Here is a 24,520-nt window from a genome sequence, read left to right as displayed (position 1 = left end):
CCGATTGCGCTATAAAGTGGTTTTGTTCGACACATAAATATTTTAAGAGAGCAGAGTAATAAATACTTGACACTGTTGAGAAATTCTTTCATTTCATGGGCCATATAAATATCTGTCTTTAGTCTTTTCTCCTGTATGTCTGAGATATATGTTAGTAGTGAATTTATTTTGGCGAAATTTGATAAAAGGACACAATTACGGTAATCAGAGCAGTATATCACCGGTATATATTACGTATTGTCATGGGGATGAATAAATGAGATGGACTTAGTAACCTCAATACACCAAGTGACAACTGGATAGAGCTTATCATTGGCTCTCAATATCTTTTGGCTTCTTTTTAACCTGTGCTAGCCTAGCTGCAAAAGATGAAGGAAAAACAAAAGACAAGGTTTTGTTATGGCAGGTGTGTGTTTTGGCATACTGTAGCCAGCTCAGTTCTTGGAGGAGGTCTTCTCTGAGGATGCTTCTCCTGATTTTGGCGCTTTGGCTTGACCCCCTCCCTTGCCTCCATCAGAAACTTCTTTTTTCTCGTCTTTCTTGTCTTCTTTTTTCTCCTCTTTCCGGATAGTGACTGTGCTAGAGGTATAACTCTTCCCACCGGAGTAAGAGCCAGGGGAATATGGGTAACCAATACCAAACATGCTGCCTCCTCCCACTGTGGTCAGACGGGTCTCCTCTCCCTCGAGGAGTTTCCTAGAAAAAAGAATGAATATGGTTCAAGAGTCACACCTCAAAGTAGAATTTATATTAAAAGGGTTAAAACAATTAGAGCTATAGATTGTTAGTTTTCTGTAGGAAATACAGGTTCAAAAGTTCTGAACCTGGAAGGGAAAATATTTTCACTGAAAATACTAAATGGGAAAAAATTCAGTGGCATGGAGAAGGACTTAGGGATATTAGTGTCAGGTAGCTGCTGCCAAGGCATACAGGATCAAGAGGTGCATTGAACGTGTCACAGTGGCATGAAGAAAATAGATTTCTACTTCTTTACACAACACAAATTATATCAACTAAGTCAGGAAGGAATATTTTTTTTCCTCTAAGATTTGAGATGATTAGCCTCATAGGTCCAGTATTATTCTCCTTTGCCCGAACATTGCAGGATAACAGGTTAAACATAATGTACTCATATTACGGCTAATGCCCATATCCGGCTACTCTTGTATGACCAATTACCTGTATGCGGCTATTTCAATATCCAAAGCCATCTTGACATTGAGCAGATCTTGGTATTCTCTCAGGTGACGAGCCATTTCTCCTTTAGTAGTTCTTAGAGCATTATCAAGTTGGTTGATGGTTTCCTATAGAAATTATGAGATATTTGAAGATAATTATGAAGAATCAGAACGTAGACAGATAACCTCAATAATTGCTGTGTTCTGTATAGTAACAGTGTTTCTTATTACTACTTTACATAGTATTCCAGATTACCTGCAAAATCAATATAAAACTAAATATTATACCTTCCTGTCTTTATGAAAGAATGGTTCTCTGGAGGTATTATGTTACGCATGGTGCCCCGGAGGTATTATGTCACGCATGGTGCCCTGGAGGCGAGTATTATGTCACGCATGGTGCTCCGGAGGTATTATGTCACGCATGGTGCTCCGGAGGCAAGTACTATGTCACGCATGGTTCCCCGGAGACGAGTATTATGTCACGCATGGTGCTCCGGAGGTGAGTATTATTTCACGCATGGTTCCCCGGAGACGAGTATTATGTCACGCATGGTGCTCCGGAGGTGAGTATTATTTCACACATGGTGCCCCGGAGGCGAGTATTATGTCACGCATGGTGCTCCAGAGGTCAGTTTTATGCCTCGCATGGTGCTCTGGAGGCGAGTATTATGTCACGCATGGTGCCCCGAAGGCGAGTATTATTTCACGCATGGTGCCCCGGAGGAGAGTATTATGTCATGCATGGTGCCCCGGAGGCGAGTATTATTTCATGCATGGTGCCCCGGAGGCGAGTATTATGTCATGCACGGTGCCCCGGAGGCGAGTGTTATGTCACGCATGGTGCTCCGGAGGTATTATGTCACGCATGGTGCTCCGGAGGCGAGTACTATGTCACGCATGGTGCCCCGGAGACGAGTATTATGTCACGCATGGTGCTCCGGAGGTGAGTATTATGTCACGCATGGTGCTCCACAGGCCAGTTTTATGCCACGCATGGTGCTCTGGAGGCGAGTATTATGTCACGCATGGTGCCCCGGAGGGGAGTATTATTTCACGCATGGTGCCCCGGAGGAGAGAATTATGTCATGCATGGTGCCCCGGAGGCGAGTATTATTTCATGCACGGTGCCCCGGAGGCGAGTATTATGTCATGCATGGTGCCCTGGAGGCGAGTGTTATGTCATGCATGTAGAGAGGCAGTTCTCTAACACTGGATCAAAAAGAGACTTTGCAAAAATGTTACCTGCATTTGCAGTATCTCTTCATTGTTCCTGTCCTCTGCCTCCTGGAGCTGCCTCTCAAGTGACTCATTAGCACTGCGTAGGGCGTCAATCTCCAGAGTTCGGGCTTGTAGTTGTCTTCGATATTCTGAGAGCTCTTCCTTGGCTTGGCGTATGTTATCATTGTTGCGAGCAGCCTCTTGGGACACGTTGGCAATCTTGGCATGGTACCACTCTTCAGCTGATTGCTGATTACGGGTGGAAAGTACTTCATATTGCATGCGTATTTCCTTTAGAGCAGCTGTGAGGTCGGGCTTACTGACCACATCCATCTCTACAGTGATCTGCAAGACAAAACATTATACATGTCAATCCCCAGTAGAACACTCTTCACCTCTGTGTATCTGATTTCCTCCTCTACGCTTCTGCCATGTGCCCGTCCAATCCTTCTTCACATCTGCAAGGTGCTGGACCATTCCTTTTCAACCTGTGCTAAGTGCAAGATAATTCCTTTTCCATGGATAATGACCAAGTTATACCACCCCCTTCTTGCTTTTTTACCTGACTTTTCCTCGACCACCTCTGCCATGTGCCAGACCACTGTAGGAAGGTGACATAGCTTGGGGGGTGGTCCCGTTTACCGCGAACAGACGACACAGACACGAGACTGAGGCAGATTTCGGGTACAACAGGTCCGAGTTTATTGGCTGTCCTCCTGACGACCGCAGCAATACACCTGTCATGGTTAGGACATGGTTAATGTCCTGTTCTCACAGGGTTAACTTTTGCCGGCCTCTCTTTGGATCTGGGAGGGGTATTTATACTCACTCCAGACTAGCATTCTCGGTCAGCTATACTGTTATTCTGGCTGTGTGTCTGACCGACCCCCCTGGTGTGCGTGTACTGCATTGCTTGTTTGATTCCCGTGTATGACCCGACCTGTCCCCTCACTCTGAACTCCATCTCACGTTTTGGTATTATTGTCTTCTCTGGTTCTGACTTCCTGGCTTGGCTATTGTTACTCCGCTACCGTTTGCCCCTATTGTACCATCCATTATCCGTTCTGGTTTTCTGATCTATTGCTACGTCCTGACTATTCGCTCTGTCTAACCCTTTGGTATTGTCCTGCTATCTCGCGCACTGACCCCGGCTTGATCTGGCTTCCGCCCCTGTCTATGCCCCTTGGTAACTTGTCCCGTAGTTACCTTTCTAGGAGTTTCCCTGCAGTTCCTAGCTCTGTGGAGCTTAGGTCACGCCCCCAGCAGTCACGTGCTTCTGGTCCTGATAGTCTGAAGCACGCATCATCACCACTGCTGTCCTGCTCCACAGGTATCTTTGAGCACTGTTTTTGTACTCAGGACATGCGCACTGGCTCAGTGAGCAAGTGCAGTGCGGTGTTCCTGACAACACCGCAGCACTTCCACAGCTCTCCGTATTCAGGCCCGGGTACCTGCACCTTCCTTTTGTCATAGTGACGTTCCTCACGGATCTTTCACTGGGGCTGCCCTAGGCCTATCTACCACCAGCGTTTCACCGGTCCGAGATCGTCGTCAATTTGGTACCCCCGAGGCCTCGTCTGTTCTGCGGTTCTTCATGTCGGGCCACCCCCCTGACTTCTTTTCTCCTCAGTCCCCTAGTTGAGCTCTCCACTACTGTTCGTACTCCTTCACTGTCTCCTCTCCTGTCGAGCTCCTCCCGGGACTGGAACTTTCTGGAACCCTCTCCTGTCCTATTTATAACCTTCCTGGGCTCCTGTCTCTCCGCCCCCCATGACTAACGGTTTCTAAAGCCATAAGCTGCTGTCAGGTCCTGTACTCACGCTCCCCCCTTTCCATTTTGTGGTCAAACTAAGGTACTGCACTCATTCTACACTTTTCCCCTTCTGTCATTACAAACATCTGACTAAAGTGCACAAACCGTCCCCTATCCCTACTGACAAGTCCGTCCGTCCGTCCGGTCACCTTCCCCACACCACCATTTAGGTATTTTTAAGTAGCTCTATGTGCCAGACCATTTTTTCTATACCTGTGCTACGTGCCAGAACACTTCTAATCCAACACACTTATATACCAGACTCTTCACTCCCAGTTTTTGCTGTGTACCAGACCAATCCATTCTTTACCACTGCCATGTGCCAGACTACCGCTTCTGCATCTATGCAAACTGCCAGACCATTTCTTCTGCATATGTGCTATGTGCCAGACAACTTCTACTCCAACCCACCAATATCCCGGACCATATCTCTGCTTTCTGCATAGAGCAGGTCAATCATATTCTCCCTTTTGCCAATGACCAAACCACAACTTCTCCATTTCTGCTATGTTCCAAACAGTTGCTTCTTCACCTCTGCTAGCGTCAGACCATTCCTTCCCAGCAATCCTGTGCCAAGATTTTCCTAAGCCACTTATTATATATAGGGTCTGAGAAAAAACTAAAATTACAAATGCATTTATTAGCTAACAAAAATATCTAAAAAAAAATGTGCCAGAGACAAATCAAGATAAATATGGCTGACTGGGTGTTTAATTGGCCAAAATCTTAATTTAATTGATATCCAGACATAATAATGGTCAGAAGTGACCAATAAGGAGATAAGTCACAATGTACAGTATAAGCTAAATAACTGGGGTTCCAGTAGGACGTCTACAACTTGTAACTTCAATCATGGAAGTTGTCTTCAAATCCAGGATGTTAGCACCGAGTCGCGATATTGAAGCCCACAGTACTGTGAGTATATTACTGTTATAGGCTATATAGTCTCAAACATAAAACTACTTTGTGTAAACATCTGGTTAATGGAAATCCTGACGCTTCATCCATTCACAAGAGGCAGTGAAAGTGTTAAGCCAATGTCTGCGCACTGTAAATCCCAGCAGAGGACCCAATGAATTGTGGGTAAGACAAATGCATTAAATGAACAGCTGGACATTGGGGATTGGGGGAATAAGTGCCGGCTCTCCGGTGCGATCTTTAGAAATCTTATTATCATCCCTCTCCCAGAGGAAACACTTGTGCGCTGAGCAGTGGAGCCTGGAAGACGTCTCTGTACAGAAGCCTGAAACCGGCATCCGCTCCAATATCTGCACCGCAGGCTGTGGCTGTGTCATTATATCGCATGGCTGCTGGTCTGGGATTTATATACCTTCTTATAGCCAGAAATAAAAAGAAGGATCTTTATGTTTGGCACCATTTCCCTTAATTAGGCCCAGTTTTCATTCTATCATTCTATTCAGGGCTATATTCACAATTAAAGGGGTTGTCCACCTCTGATTTATTTTTACAGAAACTGTCCATTATGCAGTAAAATAATATAATGAAGTATACGCAAGTTACCAATCCATTAGCTTCTTTTACAACACTGCCTGGTTCCCCCGCCAGTCTCAGTATTTCCTCTTCTGGCTAGGTAGTCAAGTCACAACTGCAGCCAATCACAGGTCATGGCAGTGATTTGTTGATCACTGCTGCGGCCAGTGATTGGCTGCAGTAATCATTTGTTTGTGTTGCTAAGGAAGGAAGTACAGAGCCTGATGGGGGATTCAAGCAGTGTTGGAAGAGAAATGGCAGGGGATCACAAAGTGGAAGTTGAAGCTTCACTGCTCCACCAGACACTAACTCCAGGCAACTCCCCTGGAGACATGGCAATGCCGAGGAAGGAGGGACTGTTGTGGTTGATGCGCTGGGCAGGGTGGACACAGAGGTGGACAAATCCTGCAGCTGAGTTTCCAACACACAAATAATCAGATGGTCTTGAAGCTTGCATTGCGCACGATCCTCCTTAAACTAGACTTGTACAAGAGACTTGGAGTTTCTAGATCCTATCTTATCAGCAGGGTCCATGGCCTAAACCTACTGTAACGCTAGTTGGTGTGGACCCACTGTGCCACGAGCTGAGCGTACCCTGGAGGGGCGTAACTAAGTTAATACCGAGTATTCACTTTGGCCTCTGATGGTGAGGATAGGCTGGGCTGCCGGTAGTCACCCTATATCACTCCAGGGCAGTACACAGGTCTTTAACAGCTAACCGGAAGGTCAGAGACACGGGTACTAGGTACAGGAGACTGAGACAGAAGCGTGGTCAGGCGGTCCGTGATTGGGGCATGATGCACAGGTTCAGGATACGTAGCTGAGATCAGGAGAGGAGAGAACAGACAGAACAAGAAGACTAGCCAGGTCAATAGTGGGATGGATAAACAACAAAACACCTTGACTAGAAATTATCTGCCAACAGCAAACTGTAACTTAACCTCAGGCAAGATGTGGAGGGCGGAGCTGCCTGATATAGCAACTGCTGGTTGGTGACTGGCTGGCCAATCCAAACCATGCAGGACACAGCAGGGTTAAATTCCAGCAGGATATGACCATGGCCTCCATAGCCATGTGGAGACATCAGGGATATGCAGCAAAGTTGGAAGTGCTGCATGGACCCAGCACGGTAGCCAGACATGAGGATAAGCAGAGTGGCAAAGGTAGTGAGTAGCATAGCAGCGGGAACCAGGGGCGGACATACTGTATGTGCAGCCAGTGCAGCTGCACCGGGGCCCAGAGATTGAGGGGGGGCCCTGCAGGGCAGCTAACACTGAGGGAAATATGGCCTTTTCCTCCAGCTCTGAGGCGCTCTGGCCAGTTTGCCCTCATGTGACGGTGGGCAGGGAGTGATCCCTGCAGCTGCACTGCCTATAGGAGAATATGGCAGCGGAGCAGACTTTCAGGAATCAGTCCTTCCCTTCCTGCCCGTGCTTCCTGTCTGACACAGCCTCGCAGCTGGAGGTGGTGGGGAGAACAAAGATGTAGGTGGTGGAGAGGGCAATGATGGGGGTGGTGGAGGAGAACAATGATGGAGGTGGTGGAGATGACTATGATGGAGGTGGTGGAGAGGGCAATGATGGTGGTGCAGGAGAACACTGATGGAGGTGGTGGAAAGGGCAATGATGGGGTGGTGGAGAGAGTAATAATGGAGGTGGGGGAGAGGGCAATGATGGGGGTGGTGGGCGAGAACAATGATTGGAGTGGTGATGGGAGAGGACAATGACGGGATGTGGGGGGAGGAGGACAATGAGGGATGTGGGGAATTGGGATGGGAGGAAGGAGACTTATAATGGACTTACCAACAGGGGAAGGATGATGTTAGATATGGACGTAAAATGAATTGAAGGGTGCTAAGCCCCTGATAGCGTCCTCCCATATCTCACAATTCAATGTGATGCTACTGGGGATTGGGAGAGGAGGAGGTAAGGTGCATAGGACCCTTTATAATGAACTGAATGGTAGAAGAAGACTCTATCAGGGACTTGTAATGAATTGTGAGGGGTCGAAGGATGCTCAGTACCTGATAGTATCTTCTCTAACCCCAAAATTCATTTTGATGCTATCAAGGACTTCTAATGAATGATGGGGACACAGGACAGGGACTAAGGCTTTGTGCACACGTTCAGGATTTGCAGGAGAAAATTCTGCGGCATATCCTAATATGTTGGCAGGAATAAAGTTGCGGAAAACACATTTATTTTTTTTCCATGGTTTTGCCATGCTTTTGTTACGTATTTTTCCCCATTAGTACCGGTAAAATACACTGCAAGAATGGATATTATGCAGATTTTAATCTGCAGCAAATCTGCAAGGAAAAAATAAGCAACGTGTGCATGAGACTTCAGGGATCTTATTCACTTTGCTTGTACTGTAAAACTTTCATATTTTCCATGTGCACATAGCCTTACAGCTAATTGGGAAGAGTCACAGACTGAATAATTTATATTACTGGGCAGCAGAGCTTATAGTTAACAGGGGGCACAGTGCTGCCTATCAGTTTATATTTTTAAAAAATAGATAAAATAAATAACTAATGGTGCATGGCTAATAGTATATTAATGGTGGGGTACATATCTGTATTTGGGGGGGAGACACATGTATGTATACAATGTATGTGACCTTGTTATTTTCAGGGCTGTGACAATCATCGTGACACGACGAGTCATGGCTGGGAGATGTAGACATGAAGGTCTGACCAGATGGAGAAGAAACAAGAAAGCGTCTCTAATCAGACGAGACGTTAGCAGTATGTGCCTGGATGCAGATATTATTCTGTATCTGCACTGTGTGATGCAGAGTGATAATGTTTTGTGTAAAATCCCTTATTCTACATTCTCTCATTTGTATGAAATGTCCGTGTGCTTCCAGGTTTTTTTATCGGATGGCACATGGACTCAAAGAGTTTTATAGGTCGATTCACACATATATGAAAATCACAGATCTGAGAATGAGATCCGTGAGGGTCAGATAATGTTCTGTTCTGATTTTGAGGATCAAAATAGGACATGCTCAATGTGTCTGTAAAAGTGGGCAGCACACCAACACTGCACACAGATACAGAGATGTAGCCTTATTATGTATAGCAGACCCTTAGTATATAGTGTACTCACTTATTATGTATAGCATAGTCGCTAAGTATATAGTGTACTCACTTATGTATAGATCCACCATCAAGGAAAAAGGACCATAGCACTCACCGATCCAAATAGAAAGTCCACTTTTATTGGCACACAATTAAAACTTCATGGCCGGGAGGCTGAAGGAGAGCGTGAGCACACACCGACAACGGCCGTTTCACGCCTAATAGCGCTTCCACAGGTCACTTATGTATAGCATAGTCCCTTAGTATATAGTGTACTCATTTATGTATAACACCATCCTTAGTTACATAGTTTACTCTTTTATTATCTATATCTCCGTCCCTTATTGCATACCACCCTCTCTAGTTATATATGGTGCCGTCCCTTATTATATAGCTTCCTCTGCTATTATGTATAGTGCTGTCTCTTACATAGTGTATTCTTGTTATTCACAGCGAAAGAAGCTTTCCCATGCTCCATCAGCCATCACTGCATTATATATCTAACAAGACAGGATGATAAATAATAAATCTGATATGTAAGGGATGGTGCTGCATATAACAAGAGAGGATGCAAGGATGATTATGGATTTAGAATCATTTGTAGGTAATTCATTATTATAGGTAATCTTTTAATGCTTTATAGTTGTATTAGAAATTTATTATGGGTTTTTTGGTCCAATTTTGATTATTAAAGGGGATCTTTGCTATGTAGTGTTCAATGGTGGATGAATTGGTTGTCACTTAGGTTTCACAAAAGAAGTTATTACTAGAAAGTACAGTGGCATGCAAAAGTCTTCAACTCCTTGGCATTTTTCGCGTTTTGCTACCTCACAACCGGGAGTTTCACAGTTTTTTTTTGTTGAGGATTTGCATCAGTTCATGTAAAGAATATGCCTACAACTGTGAGCATTTGGTTTTCTTTTTATTGTGAAGCAAACAATAGAAAAAAATAACTGAAAACTTCAGTGTGCATAACTATTCACCCCTCTAAAGTCAGTCCTTTGTAGAGCCTCCTTTTGTGGCAATTACAGCTGCAAGTCGCTTTGGATAAGTCTCTATGAGCTTTCCACATCTGACCACTGGGATTTTTGCCCATTCCTCAAGGCAAAACTGCTCCAGCTCCTTCAATTTAGATGGTTTCCTCTGGTAAACAGCAATCTTCAAGTCTGACCACAGATTCTCAATTGGATTAATGTCTGGGCTTTGACTAGGCCACTCCAAAACATTTACATGGTTCCCTGTAAATCACTTGAGTGTTGCTTTAGCAGTATGCTTTGCGTCATTATCTTGTTGGAAGGTGAGTCTCAAATCACTGACAGTCTGAAACTGGTTTTGCTCAAGAGCATTTTCCCTGTCCCTGCTGCCGAAAAACATCCCCATAGCATGAAGCTGCCACCACCATGTTTCACTGTTGAGATGGTGTTCTTGGGGTGATGAACTGTGTTGGTTTGGTGACAGACATAATGCTTACCTTGGTGGCCAAAAAGATACATTTTTGTTTCATCTGACCACCTTTCGCCATACATTTGGGGAGTCTCCCACAAGTCTTTTGGCAACATCAAAAGGGGCCTTAAAATTTTTATGTGTAAGTAAAGGCTTTATTCTGCCCACTCTTCCATATAGGCCACCTCTATGGAGTGTATTGTGGATTGTGGCTGTATGGACAGATACTCCCGTCTCTACTTGGGATCTCTGCAGCTCCTTCAGAGTTACCTTTGGCCTCTGTGCTGCCTCTCTGATTAATGCCCTCCATTCCAGAGCTGAGAGTTTTGGTGGGCGGCCCTGTCTTGTCAGGTTTTTTGTGGTACCCTGCTCTTTCCATTTGATGATAATGGATTTGATGATGCTCCGGGGGGGGGGGGGGGGATCATCAGAGATTGGGATTTTTTTTTTTTTTTTATAACCCAACCCTGACTTGTTCTTCTCAACAACTTTGTCCCTGCCTTGCTTGGAGATTTCCTTGGTCCACATGGTATTGTTGGGTTAGTGGTGCCTCTTATTAATGGTGTTGCAGCCTCTGTGGCTTTTCAGAAAAGGTGTGTATATACTGACAGCCCGTGTGACACTTAGATTGCACACAGGTGGACTTCCTTTCAATTAGCATGTGACTTATGAAGGTAATAGCTTGCACCAGAAATTTTTAGGGGCTTCATCCCAAAAGGGGTGAATACATATTCACATGCCAATTTTTAGTTATTTGATCCCAACAATTTAATTTATGCCTATATTTTTTTCACTTCACTTCGCCAACTTAGGCTACTTAGTCTAAAAAATATTTAAACACAGGTTGTAATGTAACAAAATGGGTAAAAAGCCAAGGGGGGGGGGTCTGTGAATACTTTCGCAAGGCACTGTAGCTGAACAGAGTGGCGGAAGAGGGTAATTCAAGGATTTATATGAAGAAGAAAAATCTCAGTTAGAGAATCAGCTATGCTTGACAGATGAGGAGATGTACATGTGGATCTAACATACCGCCATCTTTTATTTACGGCTATATTACGTGATATGATTACCTGCTATAGCACATGGGATAAATCAAAGTGATCGATCATAACTAAAAATAGCAAATCGAAAGCAAAAATCAATATAGAAAATAAGGTTGACAAGCCATGTCAGGACACAATACAAAGGAACCGTGTGTCCATGTGCCACTTCTGTATTTACTACGGGCGACATTAGTGATCATCTTAGCCAGGGGATTAAGACAAGAGGAGCGGAGAATGTTACAAGCAACAATATAGATCTGGACAGATGGCTAATCCTGACTACAATAGATAAAGATATAAATCGGTGCTGATATGTCAGAGATATATATAAGGGATTTATCAGATCTAAAGCAAAGGTTTATTAGTACAGCTGCCCATAGCATCCAATCAGAATTCAGCTCGTATTCCTCAGAAGCACTTTGTAAAATGTAAGCAGAAATCTGATTGGTTTCTATGATGAGCTACACTTTTCTATTCTGCCACTTTTAAGAAATTTCCACCTTCTAAATTTAAAGGAAGACTGCTAGTTATCTACCGGCCTGTACCTGCCTATGTTTGTAGTGTGGCATGGGGCGATAGAGGCGGGCGGCACTGGGGGACTCCGGTTCTGGAGTTGGGAGTGAGTCACAGACCTGGGACCTGTATCTTTCGGACATTTGATATGCTATAAATGACTAAGGTGAAAATTTTATGTCAACCTTTAAAAGAAATTTGTCATAATCTAAATAAATTCAAACTTCTGTGCTGATTAATTTTAAAATGTATCTTTATAAATATCCAAGCTTTTTTTTTTTCCATGTTATACTAAATATCCTACATAAATAAAGTGGTATATGGTAAAATCCTGTCTGCCATTAGCCACCACTAGGGGGAGCTACTGCCTGCTTTTACATTCAACTCCATAATAAAGCCGTGTGTGTATAAAGTGCTCTGAATTCCCTCTGTGTGTGACTGCAGGGAGACAGGATTTCTCATATCACCCTGTGTCTGCAGGTGATTTAGATGTCAGCATCAGAAAAAAGGAGCTGCACACACTAAACTGTCATACATATTGGTAAGTCTGTCTGATTCCATAGATTTGAGCAGGAACATTGCCTTTCCACCATCCAAGGAAATAATGATCAGATATTGTATGTTGGTGTCCAATATGCTCTATTTCTTGTCCATCCTCCCACCCCTAAGAGCTATGAGCTGTTAATATTTCATTATTACTGACCATTCCACGTGTAGTTCGGGCACTGGAATTTAAGATGGCCATACGTTTAAGGGTAAGTTCACACAGGACTTTTTTTTGCTGCTTTTTTTTCATGTTTTTTATGCTAATTTTCAGCTGCTTTTTCCATTACCAGCAAAGCCTATGAGATTTCAGAAATCTCATGCACACACATTGGTTTTTTGTGTGATCAGGATTTTGTGCTTTGCTGCATTTTTCGGACATAGAGCATGTCACTTCTTTCAGCATTTTTGCAGCGTTTTTCACCCATTGGCTTGAATGGGTGTTGGAAAAAACACTGCCAAAACGCAGGTATCATTACTTGCTGCTTTTTTTTGTGCAGAAAAGTCATGGCCAGCAGGAAGTGATCTCACAGCCAAGATCTTTGGGGTGTTGTTAGTGAGGTGTCCATAGTGTGACAGTGAGTTATTGTGAGGTAGTGTCAGGTAGTAGTGAGGCGTAAAGAGCTATTGTGAGGTAGTGACCCGAGAGTGACCTCTTGTGAGGTAGTGTCTGGTAGTAGTGAGGTGTTAGCCATGTCTTGGTATAGGAGGATGAACATTAATGTTTCCAAACTACTGTAATCATGGAGGTAATATTTTTTTTATTTGTGATATACAGTATGTGTATATATATATATATATATATATATATATACACTAAACTCAACTTTATTTCCATACACAAAGCGACACAAAAACACATGAAAAAACACCAAAAAAATCAAGTTTTGCTGCAGAAAAAAAACACAGCAAAAAAAGTCCTGAGTGAACTTACCTTAAGTAATATAGCTGTCAGTAGGACAGCTATTCTTCCTGCCTCCACCATAAACATGCATGTTTATCCAATAATTTGCTAACATGCACGCCACCATGTAAATTAAAGTATTAGACACTTTTATACTGTTGGTAGATTACATTAAAATAAGAAAACAGGAGAACCCCAACGCACGTTTCGCGGTGTAAATACCGCTTCCTCGGGAAGGTGCGTTGGGGTTCTCCAGACCAGCGAACCATTCATCCTAATGACATGATGGGTATGTTCCTAGGATAATCTTTTATGTGGGCTTGGTGCAATATACACTTGTATGTGACTTCACTGGTGTCTCTATCTTTGGTACAGCGCGGTCTCACTTCCAGTGCTGCACATTCTGACTTTGTGGCGGCATCTGCAGCAAACGTGATTCCAGGCAAACCTTGCTAACATTGTAGAGATCACAGATTGGACCAGCTGTGACTGCATTTCCCACCACAGCGTCAGCAGCATATTATTCAGGGCAGTGTACAATGTACCTTTATTTTGTATTTTTATGTACAATTTTACAATTAAATGAGACCCATTGGAATGACCATTTTTTGTAGCCCCATGTTATATGTGATAGGTATATTTATCACACTTACCCTTCTTATTGTCATTCCACTTGGTTTTTTATGAATGATGGTCGCTGTTTTGCTCTTTTTCATGGTTTCAGGCTAAATAACCCATTGACCACTTGATCCATTTGTATTTAGGTCCTGTCTCTCGTATATGTGTCTTTTAATGTACTAATACAAATTCACATTTATGTAAATAGTATTGGACTCTAGCTTTCTCCTGTCTTCTCATTCAATTGAGAGCCGTCTCTATGGATATTTGAGGAGGCATTATTTGTATACCTATAGTCATGTGTTAAAAATGTGTTTTTGGAGGTTTTTCTTCAGATTACTTTAAAATAGTCTAAATCTGCCTAAAAAAATCTAAAGTTTATGGATAACTTTAAAGGGAATGTGTCAGAAACGTTTACACCTCCCCTACCCAAACCATTATTAGAAATTTGTAACCCTTTAAAATACAAGCCAAGTCTATCTCTTTATGACAACAAAATATGGCTCCAGTAGTGAGAAATCACATTTTGAAGTTGTCTGGAAGTGCACTGGGGCGTGGCGATGCTCCGACGCGCGTCGGGCAGATGTGTGAAGTCTGTGCTCAGTATGTACTGTCTATGGTTACTATCATGTGACTTTATTATATGGTCATGTTTTTCCCCACCCTATTTACATGTGGATTTACTAGATTCCATTTTCTAGTGGTATTACTGGGACCTTCCTATTCCCTTATTCACACTTTATCTAGTAATAAATGTCATCAATTGGCTACATGGGGTTTATTTATCATATTGCGTAGTATATAATTCTATATATGCACTGGCACCTTACTTTGCTTCATGTCACCACTCTTATTTATAGCTATTTATGTACCCTTAACCCTGTGATGCTCTGCCACAACTTGCATGTCCTACCAAGCAGCACCCTCCCCTGGCTGATTGACAGGTTGTTTGCTCTGATACACTGGCCCTGACCTGCCAATCAGTCAGGAGAGGGGTCTGCTAGGTAGAAATTACAACGTGATGCCGAGAAGCTGTAAGTGCATCGTCACCACCCAATGCACTTCCAGACACAACTTCAAAGTGCAATTTCTCGCTGCTGGGACAGGGCTTTGTGGTCATAAAGGAATCATCCGATTTATCATTTAAAGGGCTACACAGTCATAGAAATTATTTAGTGGGTGGGGAGGGTTAGTTCATGTTCACACGTTGAGTATTTGGTGAGGTTTTTTTTACCTCAGTATTTGTAAGCCAAAACTAGGAGAGGAACAATCAGAGGAAAAGTATAATAGAAACCCGTCCCCACTTCTGGATTTATCACCCACTCCTGGCTTTGGCTTACAAATACTGAGGTAAAATACTGACCAAATACTTCAAGTGTGCATGTGGCCTTTAACGTTTCGGACAGGTCTCCTTAAGCACCAGAAAAAGCTATTTTATTGCAGGTATCTCATACAAAATTATTGGGTTTTTTTCCTGACCGTGGGCCTGAGATTTCTATATATCCCGTCCACTTTGCTGGAACTGGAAGATGCTGCGTTGTTGACGCAGGGAAAATCTGCAGCATCAAAGACTTATGGTGGGAATTTAACCCAACGCTACGCTCCGTCTCTCAGCACAGCTGAAGTGCTCCATTATACTCGGAGATTTGTGCCTCGACCTTGAGAAACCTCCTCCTGAATAGATCTATCGGCATCCACCCCTCTGGGAGACTTTGTTCCGTCAGCCTTATGCCCACACACGGGCCCTGACTCATTATTGCGGTTTTCCAGTTTTCTGAAGTAATTTGTGTTTTTTTAGCACTTTAGTATTACTGCCTTATTCTCTATAAGGTTTGCACCATCTTTTAAGGGTTTTTTTCTGCTGATATGTGGTGCTCGATCCATGGTTAGCAGGTATCAGGCGCTGACTGTATGATGTCAGCCATGCTTGTTTGACTATGCGCTGCAGCATCTTAAGGGGGTTTTACACTAAGCGATATCGCTAGCAATATCGCTAAAACGTCACTGGTTTAGTGACGTAATAGCGATATTGCTAGCGATATCGCTATGTGTGATACTTACCAGCGACCGGCTCCCCCGCTGTCCATCGCTGATCGCGCGAGAATGTCCGGCTCCATTTCTCGTTGTCTGCTTCCTGCTGTGACGTCCAGCGACGCGTGGACGCGGGCGGGAGGATGTCAGGATCGCTGTGTGTGAAAGGTGAGTATCGTGCGCTGCGTCGCTGCTGCATCGCTGTGAGATCTTTCTGTATGAAAGCTCACTAGCGATCATTTAGCGAAGCACCAGCGATCCTGACCGGGTCGGATCGCTGGTCGGATCGCTGGTGCATCGCTAAATGTAAAAGGGCCTTTAGTGAAAATCATAGTTTAAAAGCCGCGGCTTCTCCCCGCCCGCAGGAAACAACTGACACTTCCCACCTTATACATGCACACAGCGAGAGACCGGTCACCCCAGGCAGAAAGCAGCCGCCAGGGACCCACATGTGTGACCAGTCTCCCATGTGACTTGGTCTCCGGCGGCTTTTAACTATGGCCCCGCTTCCTCATTCCCTTTACGCCTGTGTTTTGTGCTTTTTTTTGTCTGCACCCAATTCATTATCCTATTTGTGCCTTAAAGTCTATATTATCGGTGCTCACCTTTTTGTTTCCTGCCCTGTGGGCAGGGTTTAGTGATTTCAGATGTTTGACTCGAGTTTTTGGTGAGTCTTTTATGCTGAATATTGTACTTAACACCTTAACGACCGCCGATACGCCTTTTAACGCCGGTAGTTAAGGGTACTTAAACCACAGCGCCGTAAAAAAAAAAAAAAAAATCGCTGAAATGGTTGCTGACTGAAAATAAGCCCTTGTTGACTTTGGCGCACATGGTTCATTAATTTGGCACAGTTTAACGAATTTAGCAATAAACGTCAGCGGATTCCTCACGACAAAAAAAGAAAAACGACTTAAACTCGCAAATAACCACCAGGGCTTTTGTTTTTGGAGTCTGTCACCACTTTTTTCGCATATCAAATAAAAATATGATTGGATTCAATGTCAACTATGCATTATACCGATGCTTTTCATAGCCCTTGACTCCCCACCTTTGATCAATAAATACCTTTTATATTCCTCCCGCGGTTTATGTATATCTCCTCGGTCCGATGGGCTGGGCTTATTGTTCCCCTCTCTCTCCCCCCCTCCCTGGTTTGCTCTACGCGTTTATTTGGTGTAATTCCTGCGGTCACGTAGATATAGTGCGCATTCAAATGTCCTCCCGCGCGTGCGCAGTATGCTTTGCCCAACTGTGGGCAAAGCATAAAATCATTATTGCGCATACGCCATTACGTTCTATGGCCCAGAAGTATTGAGATATGTGAGGGAACACACAATTTGCATCGCAATACTTCCAGGCTTGACAGCAGCATTTAACTAGTTAACAGCCACGGGTGGATCACGATTTCACCAGCGGCTATTAGGGGCATGTGTCAGATGATTAAATCAGCTGTCATGTGAAGGAAAAGGTGCTCATTGCCGGAGCCTATGACTGACACTGCACGTCATAGGTCATTAAGGGGTAAAATAAAGTTGCTTTTACTTCCTGTTTTTTGCTTTCACAAAACTTGATTGAGAAACTCAGGTGCGGATCACGCATGTTTTTGAAGCATTTATGCAACAGAGGCACACTAAAACCACATGAGGGTTTTTCACCTGTGGTTTATCCGCATCTAATGCAAGTCTATGGGAAAATCTGCACAGAAAACTCAGCGCACCCGCAAGAGAGACTAACATGTTGTGAAATGGAAACAGGCACCGCAGGTCAGGTTACGCTGAGGAAAATAAAAGCCCAGTGGCCAGGAGATTTTTATAAATCCCATCACTTTGCTGGAACTGTGAGGGGAAAAAAATGCCGCAAAAGTTTATCAAGGGAACGTAGCCTCATAACCAGACATACATGGCTGAAATCAAACCGGGCAGAATATGGCTGTGTGCCCACGTAGCGATTTTTAAGGGTTTCCGTGGCGTTTTTTATCGCGCGATTCTGCCGCGGAAACACTTAAAATAAGCGTTCCATGCATTTGTAATAGAGAACGCACATGTTGTGCCAATGGTTCGTTTTTTACCGCTGCGGAATCGCTTAGCGGTAAAAAACGCAGCATGTTCATTAATTTTACGGAATCGCCCGCGATTCCGCATACCATCAATTATATGAGCAAAAACGCATGTCAAAGCGCTTGACAATCGCGTCAAAAAGCGCATGCGTTTTCCCTGGCAAGGGGCATGCGTTTCTGCTAAAAGGAAAAAATCGCTTGAAAATCGCTACCTGGGCACATAGCCTATGTCAGATTTCTGGTTCTCTTTTTTTAAAAGTTTTTTTTTTTTTTCATCAACAACTTTGCTTAGTGAGATGTTTTAGGCAGATTCATGAAATGTGACTTTTTCCCAAATGTTGCATTGTTGGGGGGTCCGTCTCACTCCTGCCCGCAGTAAGATTTCTGGTGGGGTATTTATTCTTTCTTTATACTTTTTGTGCTAAAATGTCATTAAAAAAATCTTATCACATACAAAAAAATAAAGAGCTTAATTTTGTGTCTACTTCATGAACCACATGCGCCATTTTAAAGATTCCAGTAAAAAGCACAATGCAGAAAACAGAGAAATTACTTTACTAGATCACAAATTTTAGAAGACGAGCCATAGTGTTAGTAGCTGTAATACAGAAATGCTTTCAATTTCATAGAGGAGTATACAAAAAAACCCCAAATAATATACAAATAATATATCAGCCCTTTATCATCGTCACTGTACAGATGAGACAGGTTAATGACGCCTTCTGATAATGTCCATTTCTCACTTCTTCTGTATAAATATTAATGTACTGAGTTGATTACATACAGCCTGGGACGGCATTGGAGTTACACACGTGAATTTAGTTTGTATAAGACCGATTTTCTCAGATGAGTGCTATCCGTGGTTTTTATAGTGCCTATGATATTCTATAGGGCCGTGCACATGAACGATTTTTCTCTGACCTAGTGATCCACAGAAAAAACCTGAGACATGCCTAATTTTGATCTAGTAGGATCAAAATCGGCAAGTCTATAGGTCCTTGGAAAAAAAAAATCAGACTGCACTCGGATGGCATCCGAGTGTGGTAAACTTTTTACAGATGGACACAATGGAGACCTTTTTTTTTTCTTTTTCTCCACTTCGGAGAAAAACTGATGACACTGAGCTCAAACTCTGATCAGAATAATTGGACTGTTTTGATTTGAATGTGGAACGGTTGTGTAACTCTACCCTTGGGCCGGGGTCACACTGGCGTATATTCCCTCATGTGAGAGAATAGGGCCGATCATGCTCATGACGCTTGGCTCAAATTCTATCCGAGTTTGAGCAGTGTCACCTTAGTGTGACATGAGAAAATCGTATCACAGGCGCGGAGATGAAGGAGGATTAAATTTCTCCATCTTCTCCATTGTCTCTGTGCTCGTATATCGGACTGCACTCGAATTACATCTGAGTGCAGTCCAATGTTTCACTGTCCCAGACTGGAATAAGTGAGTGTGATCTGATCGGATTGTTTTCTTATGTTGAATCGGCATGAAAAAAAAATCATAGATCTGCACCGCCCCATAGTATAACACCCCGGCCCAAGTGTTATCGGATAAAACCTGGAACAGCACTTGGCCATGTTATACACCGGGGTGAACGAGCCCTTAAAGTGATGATTTGGGTGGGAAAATGTGAGTGGTATAATTTTTGAAGGGCTCACAAAAATGGTAACTTGTGATGATAATTTACAGGTTCATTATATAGGGGCTGTGTGTCTGAGGGTTGGGGCCGGTTACATACCCCCTCTGTGCCATAAATGTCTTTGTTCAGGTGGGTGCGGTGCTGCCGAGTCAGTATTGTGCCGCGGTGGGAAATCAATGTCTACAGTCAATATCCTAAGACCTGGAAATGATCACTACAAGAATCCTGCACATCATACAGAACAATAATGGAGCGAGGAAGATCACGGTCACACCTCTGTATAATTAATAGGAAAATATTGTTCTTCCTCATTCCCCACCTACACTTCTGTGCCGGGTATACCACAGTTCCGTCACAGTTTTGCTGTGGTTTTTCTATAATGAAAAGACAATATAAAGCTTTTCTTTTATCTTTCTCTCCTTGGGATTCTCTCACACTTTTTTTGTTCTTAGTGTAAAAAAAAAAACCCAAAACACTAAGACTTTTAGACATTTTTGTGTGTTTTTTATTATTATTATTATTATTATTATTATTATTATTATTATTATTATTATTATTATTATTCAGATTTGGGTATTATCACTCATTTTTTTTTTTCCCCCCAAATAGAGAAATCTACGAAAAAATGCAAAAAAAAGTGACACCTAGAGCAATGATGTGTTCCAGGTACCCAAGAGAGACACGGAAAGTGTGAAAATCCCATAGTAAAAGTTTGCCGCCTCATTTCTTACGCATGACTCCCAGCCAATATCTGGCCACAAGATCTTTCACAGCAAAAAAAAAAATAGTGGAAGAAAAAAAAAAAACACTGCATTTTAGGAATAAAAAAAAAATAAAAATAATAATATTAATAAAAAATAAATATAAATAAAAATAATAAATAACTAAAAAATACAAATATATAATTTTATTTATTTATTTTTTTTTTAAATATCAACAACTGCTGATTTAAACTGAACTATCCCAATACCCCAGAAGTATAAATTACAGCCCGGTATTACTAGCGTTAAAAATATGTGCTGGATGTTCTAAAATATATTCCACAATTCCTGTGGAAAAGAAATGTGTTCTGACAAACTGGCTGCAAATGATTGTCCCGTCATCCTTCCTACATTCCTCAACATCTTGTTTTTTCAATGTCATCTCTCCTGATGGGTGTTGCATGGGCTCATCATGGGGCATGGCCACTTTTTGGTAGGCAACCACTTCCATACAGACCAAAGGCCTCCGTTTATTTTTGCCGCTAGGCGCTAATGACCATGCAGATATGCAGAAGCCATAAAGGCGGCTCCTGCTGTTACTATGCGGCCATTGGAGGGGGGGGGGATTAGATACTGGGCCAATGGGCGATGGGACCGTGAGATGCACTCCTCTTCATCAAAATGGCAATTACATTAGGCATCAAGAGGGCAGGACCACCAAAAATGCCATGTCACCCAGGAACAAAGGACCATCAGCCCCTCCTTTTCCAGTGCCAGGGGTGTGGTGGTTTCATTGACTATTTGGAGATTTTAGTTTTTACAGATCATATTACAAAATGTGAATGATACCGGAGCATAAAGTATAATTATGCCATTTTCTACAATGGGCAGCCCCTGGGCACCTGCCTATACAGCCCAACCCTTACACCCAGCTCTGGTCTTACATGCTGTGCTGCTGGTGCCCTCCCACATGCTTTGGAAGAACTTTCTATTACTGGGGTCCTTGCACAGAAATCTTTAGACGCTACCCTTAATGGGAAATTCCTTACCTCTCTGTTGTCTTTTCCATGGAGGAGATATACAATCACACAGCATTCTGGAGGAAAGAGTGATGGAGTATAATGGGAGACCTGATGGTCATAGATCAGCAGACACTGCTGCACTGGGGGACCTGACATTGGGCATCTTATTGCCCCATTGCATGCTCTCTATCTGTGTAGGACATGTCTCCCACCCCTCAGTAGTTACATATTAGGATATTACCAGTGCATTTCCTAAACCATCTGCAGAGTCTACTGCATGAACATTAGTATTGCAATTTGCTTATGGGGACATTGCACAGCTTGGCGGACCTCAACATGGAGTCTCTCATCTATGGTGTGCCTCAATCATTACCCTCACACACTCCCCTCCTCCCTTTCCAGCTGGAGCCACAGCCCTGACAGACACCCCTTCCTACCCATGGGACCCACCTGAGCCTCTGTCACTGCAGCCTGGAGCTCTGCAACCTCCTCTTCATGGACCTTCCTCAGGAAAGCCAGCTCATCCAGCAGGGACTCCACCTTCTTCTCCAGCTGTAGACGGTCCAGGGTGGCTTGATCTACATCCTTTCTAAAGTTCTTCATGGCCTCTTCAGCCTCCTCTCTCTTGCCAGCCTCTTGATCCAGCTTCTCCTGCAGTTGGTGCACAGCATTTTCCAGATGCTGACAGTCAAGCTGGGCTTGGTCCTTCTCATGAAGTTGGTCTTCAAGCCTTGACCTAAGCTCCCTGACCTCCTGCTCATAGACCTGGCTGAGCCTTGAGGGCTCTGACTGTTTCTGCCTCAGCAAGGTCACCTCTGCCTCCAGTAACTTGTTCTGCTGCTCCAGTTGGTGCACCTTCTCAATGTAAGTGACAAACCGGTCATTGAGACCCTGCAGTTGCTCCTTCTCATTGGTTCTCACTATCTTTAACTCATTGCTGAGAGCTGTCGTCTGGGGCAGATCAAAATCAACCTGGTGCACTGAGGCAAGGTGGCTGGCTGGGGACCTGCTGACCTTCCTGTAGGAGGAGATGCTGGTGTAGGTATCTCTAGGTCTATAGGCTTGAGAAGACCTGGGGCTAGGACTATACAAGTGGCTTGATGACCTGCCAGAATCCCCAAATATCTTCTTGTAGGATGAGGTGTAAATATCCCTGGAAGTCATGGTTAAGCCTTGAAGGTGGGTGTGGGATGCTGCTGGTGATGGCTGAGGATGTAGGACCTTCCTTCTTCCCCTCTACACACAATGCACACTGCAGACTTCCAGCATCACTTTATATACTCATTGCTCCAGCCACCCATCCCAGGAGCTAGCCACTCCCAGCACTACAGCATGTGCCCATCCCCATCCATGTGCAACATCCTCTGCAGTTATCCCATCCAGCAAAGGGAAGGGTTAATCAATTCAGATCCCTGCTGCAGTTGAGGAATACATCAGCACTTTGGCTAGTGATGGCCATCTGATCCCTATATTATCCACGCTGGGGCTACTCCCTGCGACCATGAGCACACATCTCAGATTGGACAGAGGTTCATTTTATAGTTTAAGGACATATATAGTTTTGGGGGGGGTCAATATTTTGCAAAAAAAAAAAAATACTCCTAAAGATACATAAAGAAGGCGATGTAGACTTTATTAACCCTTTGGTACAGAAATTCATCGGTATTGCTCTGAAAGGTGATGTATATTTATTCATACAGGATAATAATCAGCAGCCTCTGATCATACATTCAGTTGGCAGTACTGCCACTCCTTTCTGTCCCATAGACCGCCCTGCCCATCCGGAGAGATGGACCTCCCTACTGCAGGAGGATTTGGAGGGGGTGAAAGGCAGAGGGTGGACCCGCAGCTCCGCAGTCCGACCTACAGAGAAATGCAGCAATGCCCAATTCCTGTAGTCTTAGGAATAGAAGCAGGAAAGGCTCGGAGGGACATAGATACCATTTGGTGATATCTTTAGGGACATAGATACCATAAAAGAAGTAACTGTCTAAGCCTAAGATAAATCAACATTATAGGAATGTCAGAATGTCACAGAGGATCTATCACCTTTCCTGACGTGTCCGTTTTATTTAATAATTCATAAAATAATAATTTTTCAGCAAGTTTCCTATTACAACTCCGCATCGTGCCGCTGTTCCTTTATTCCTCCTAGAAATGGATGACTACATTGACAAGTAGGTGTTACTATTCCTCTTTTCAGATGGGTGTGTTCCTACAGAGTCTGTCACTGTCCAATCAGTGCAGACTGAAGAGACACACCTCTCTGAATGGCAACACCCAGTTGGCAATGTATTCATGAATTTTCAGGAGGAATAACGGAGGAAGAGTGGCACCATGAAGAGATTTCCAGTAAAGATGCTCCAGAATTATTTCATGGGAAAACCAGACACGGCAGAGGAGGTGAAAGATCCTCTTTAACTACATTATAGCAGGACAAGATTTTTGGCATTATTTCGGCAATCCTGTGCGTAATTACAAATTACACTCACCTGTTAATACCAGTCTTCACATGCTTTTTATTAGCCTCTGAATAGCTGTTTTGATACTTTAAGGCAGGGCCGGACTGGTCAACTGGCAATTCTGGCAAATGCCGGAAGGGCCTGTCTGGTCGTGGGCCACCTTGTCTGCTGTGTTGTTAACAGAATCGGTGTTCTCTAGACACTCATACTTAAGAGTTATAACAGAGGTATCATTAGAAATATTGGCCTTGTAGTAAATCTTGCTTTCCTCCATCCAGGGTAATATTAGTAATATATCCCACCTGGTGCTTGGGGACAGGGGACATCATGGACCTGTGTGATTTCAAATGCCAGGGCTGAATTTTAGCTCCAGTCCGTACCTGCGGTTGTCTCACGAGAACCATCATAGTCATCACCTGCTTCCATCCCAACACCTCCTATAAAGAGCTGATTTTCCCAGAAGATAGAAGCTTTCTTTGGCCAGATAGATCTTCTGCAGAAGTCCCTGTATAGGAATGGAAATATTACACAGCAAATGGATGACGTGACTCCACAAAAATGGGAAATTCTCTTTGTTCTGGATCATAGCTGGTCCTCAGTTTGGGACCCATCTACAGAGGCAGACATATCATTGGTGCAACCTGTGTGGCCCGAGAGGTAAGGGGGCCCATTTGTACAAAGCAGGTGGGATTGTGGATTATGATGAGCTTTCAGGCTGCAAGAGGCCCATGTATTGTTCTTGCACTGG

At 43.6% G+C, this 24,520-nt stretch overlaps 1 protein-coding gene across 1 annotated transcript; it reads right to left on the bottom strand.

The window, feature by feature from the left end:
- Positions 1-71: 71 nt before the first annotated feature.
- Positions 72-22,579, bottom strand: LOC141084377 (low molecular weight neuronal intermediate filament-like). The gene is made up of 4 exons (XM_073569081.1): positions 21,761-22,579; positions 2,424-2,744; positions 1,180-1,304; positions 72-696 (listed from the first exon to the last, which is right to left on the bottom strand). The coding sequence occupies exons 1-4, from the start codon at positions 22,472-22,474 to the stop codon at positions 435-437; spliced, it is 1,422 nt and encodes a 473-aa protein (XP_073425182.1). The 5' UTR covers positions 22,475-22,579; the 3' UTR covers positions 72-434.
- Between the last annotated feature and the right edge of the window lie 1,941 nt (positions 22,580-24,520).

The sequence above is a fragment of the Dendrobates tinctorius genome, unplaced genomic scaffold, assembly GCF_039654945.1.
Source record: "Dendrobates tinctorius isolate UK_male_01 unplaced genomic scaffold, ASM3965494v1 ptg000022l, whole genome shotgun sequence".
Classification (NCBI taxonomy): Eukaryota; Metazoa; Chordata; class Amphibia; order Anura; family Dendrobatidae; genus Dendrobates; species Dendrobates tinctorius.
Note: the sequence above shows the minus strand (reverse complement) of the source record. Positions and strands in the feature narration are given on the sequence as shown.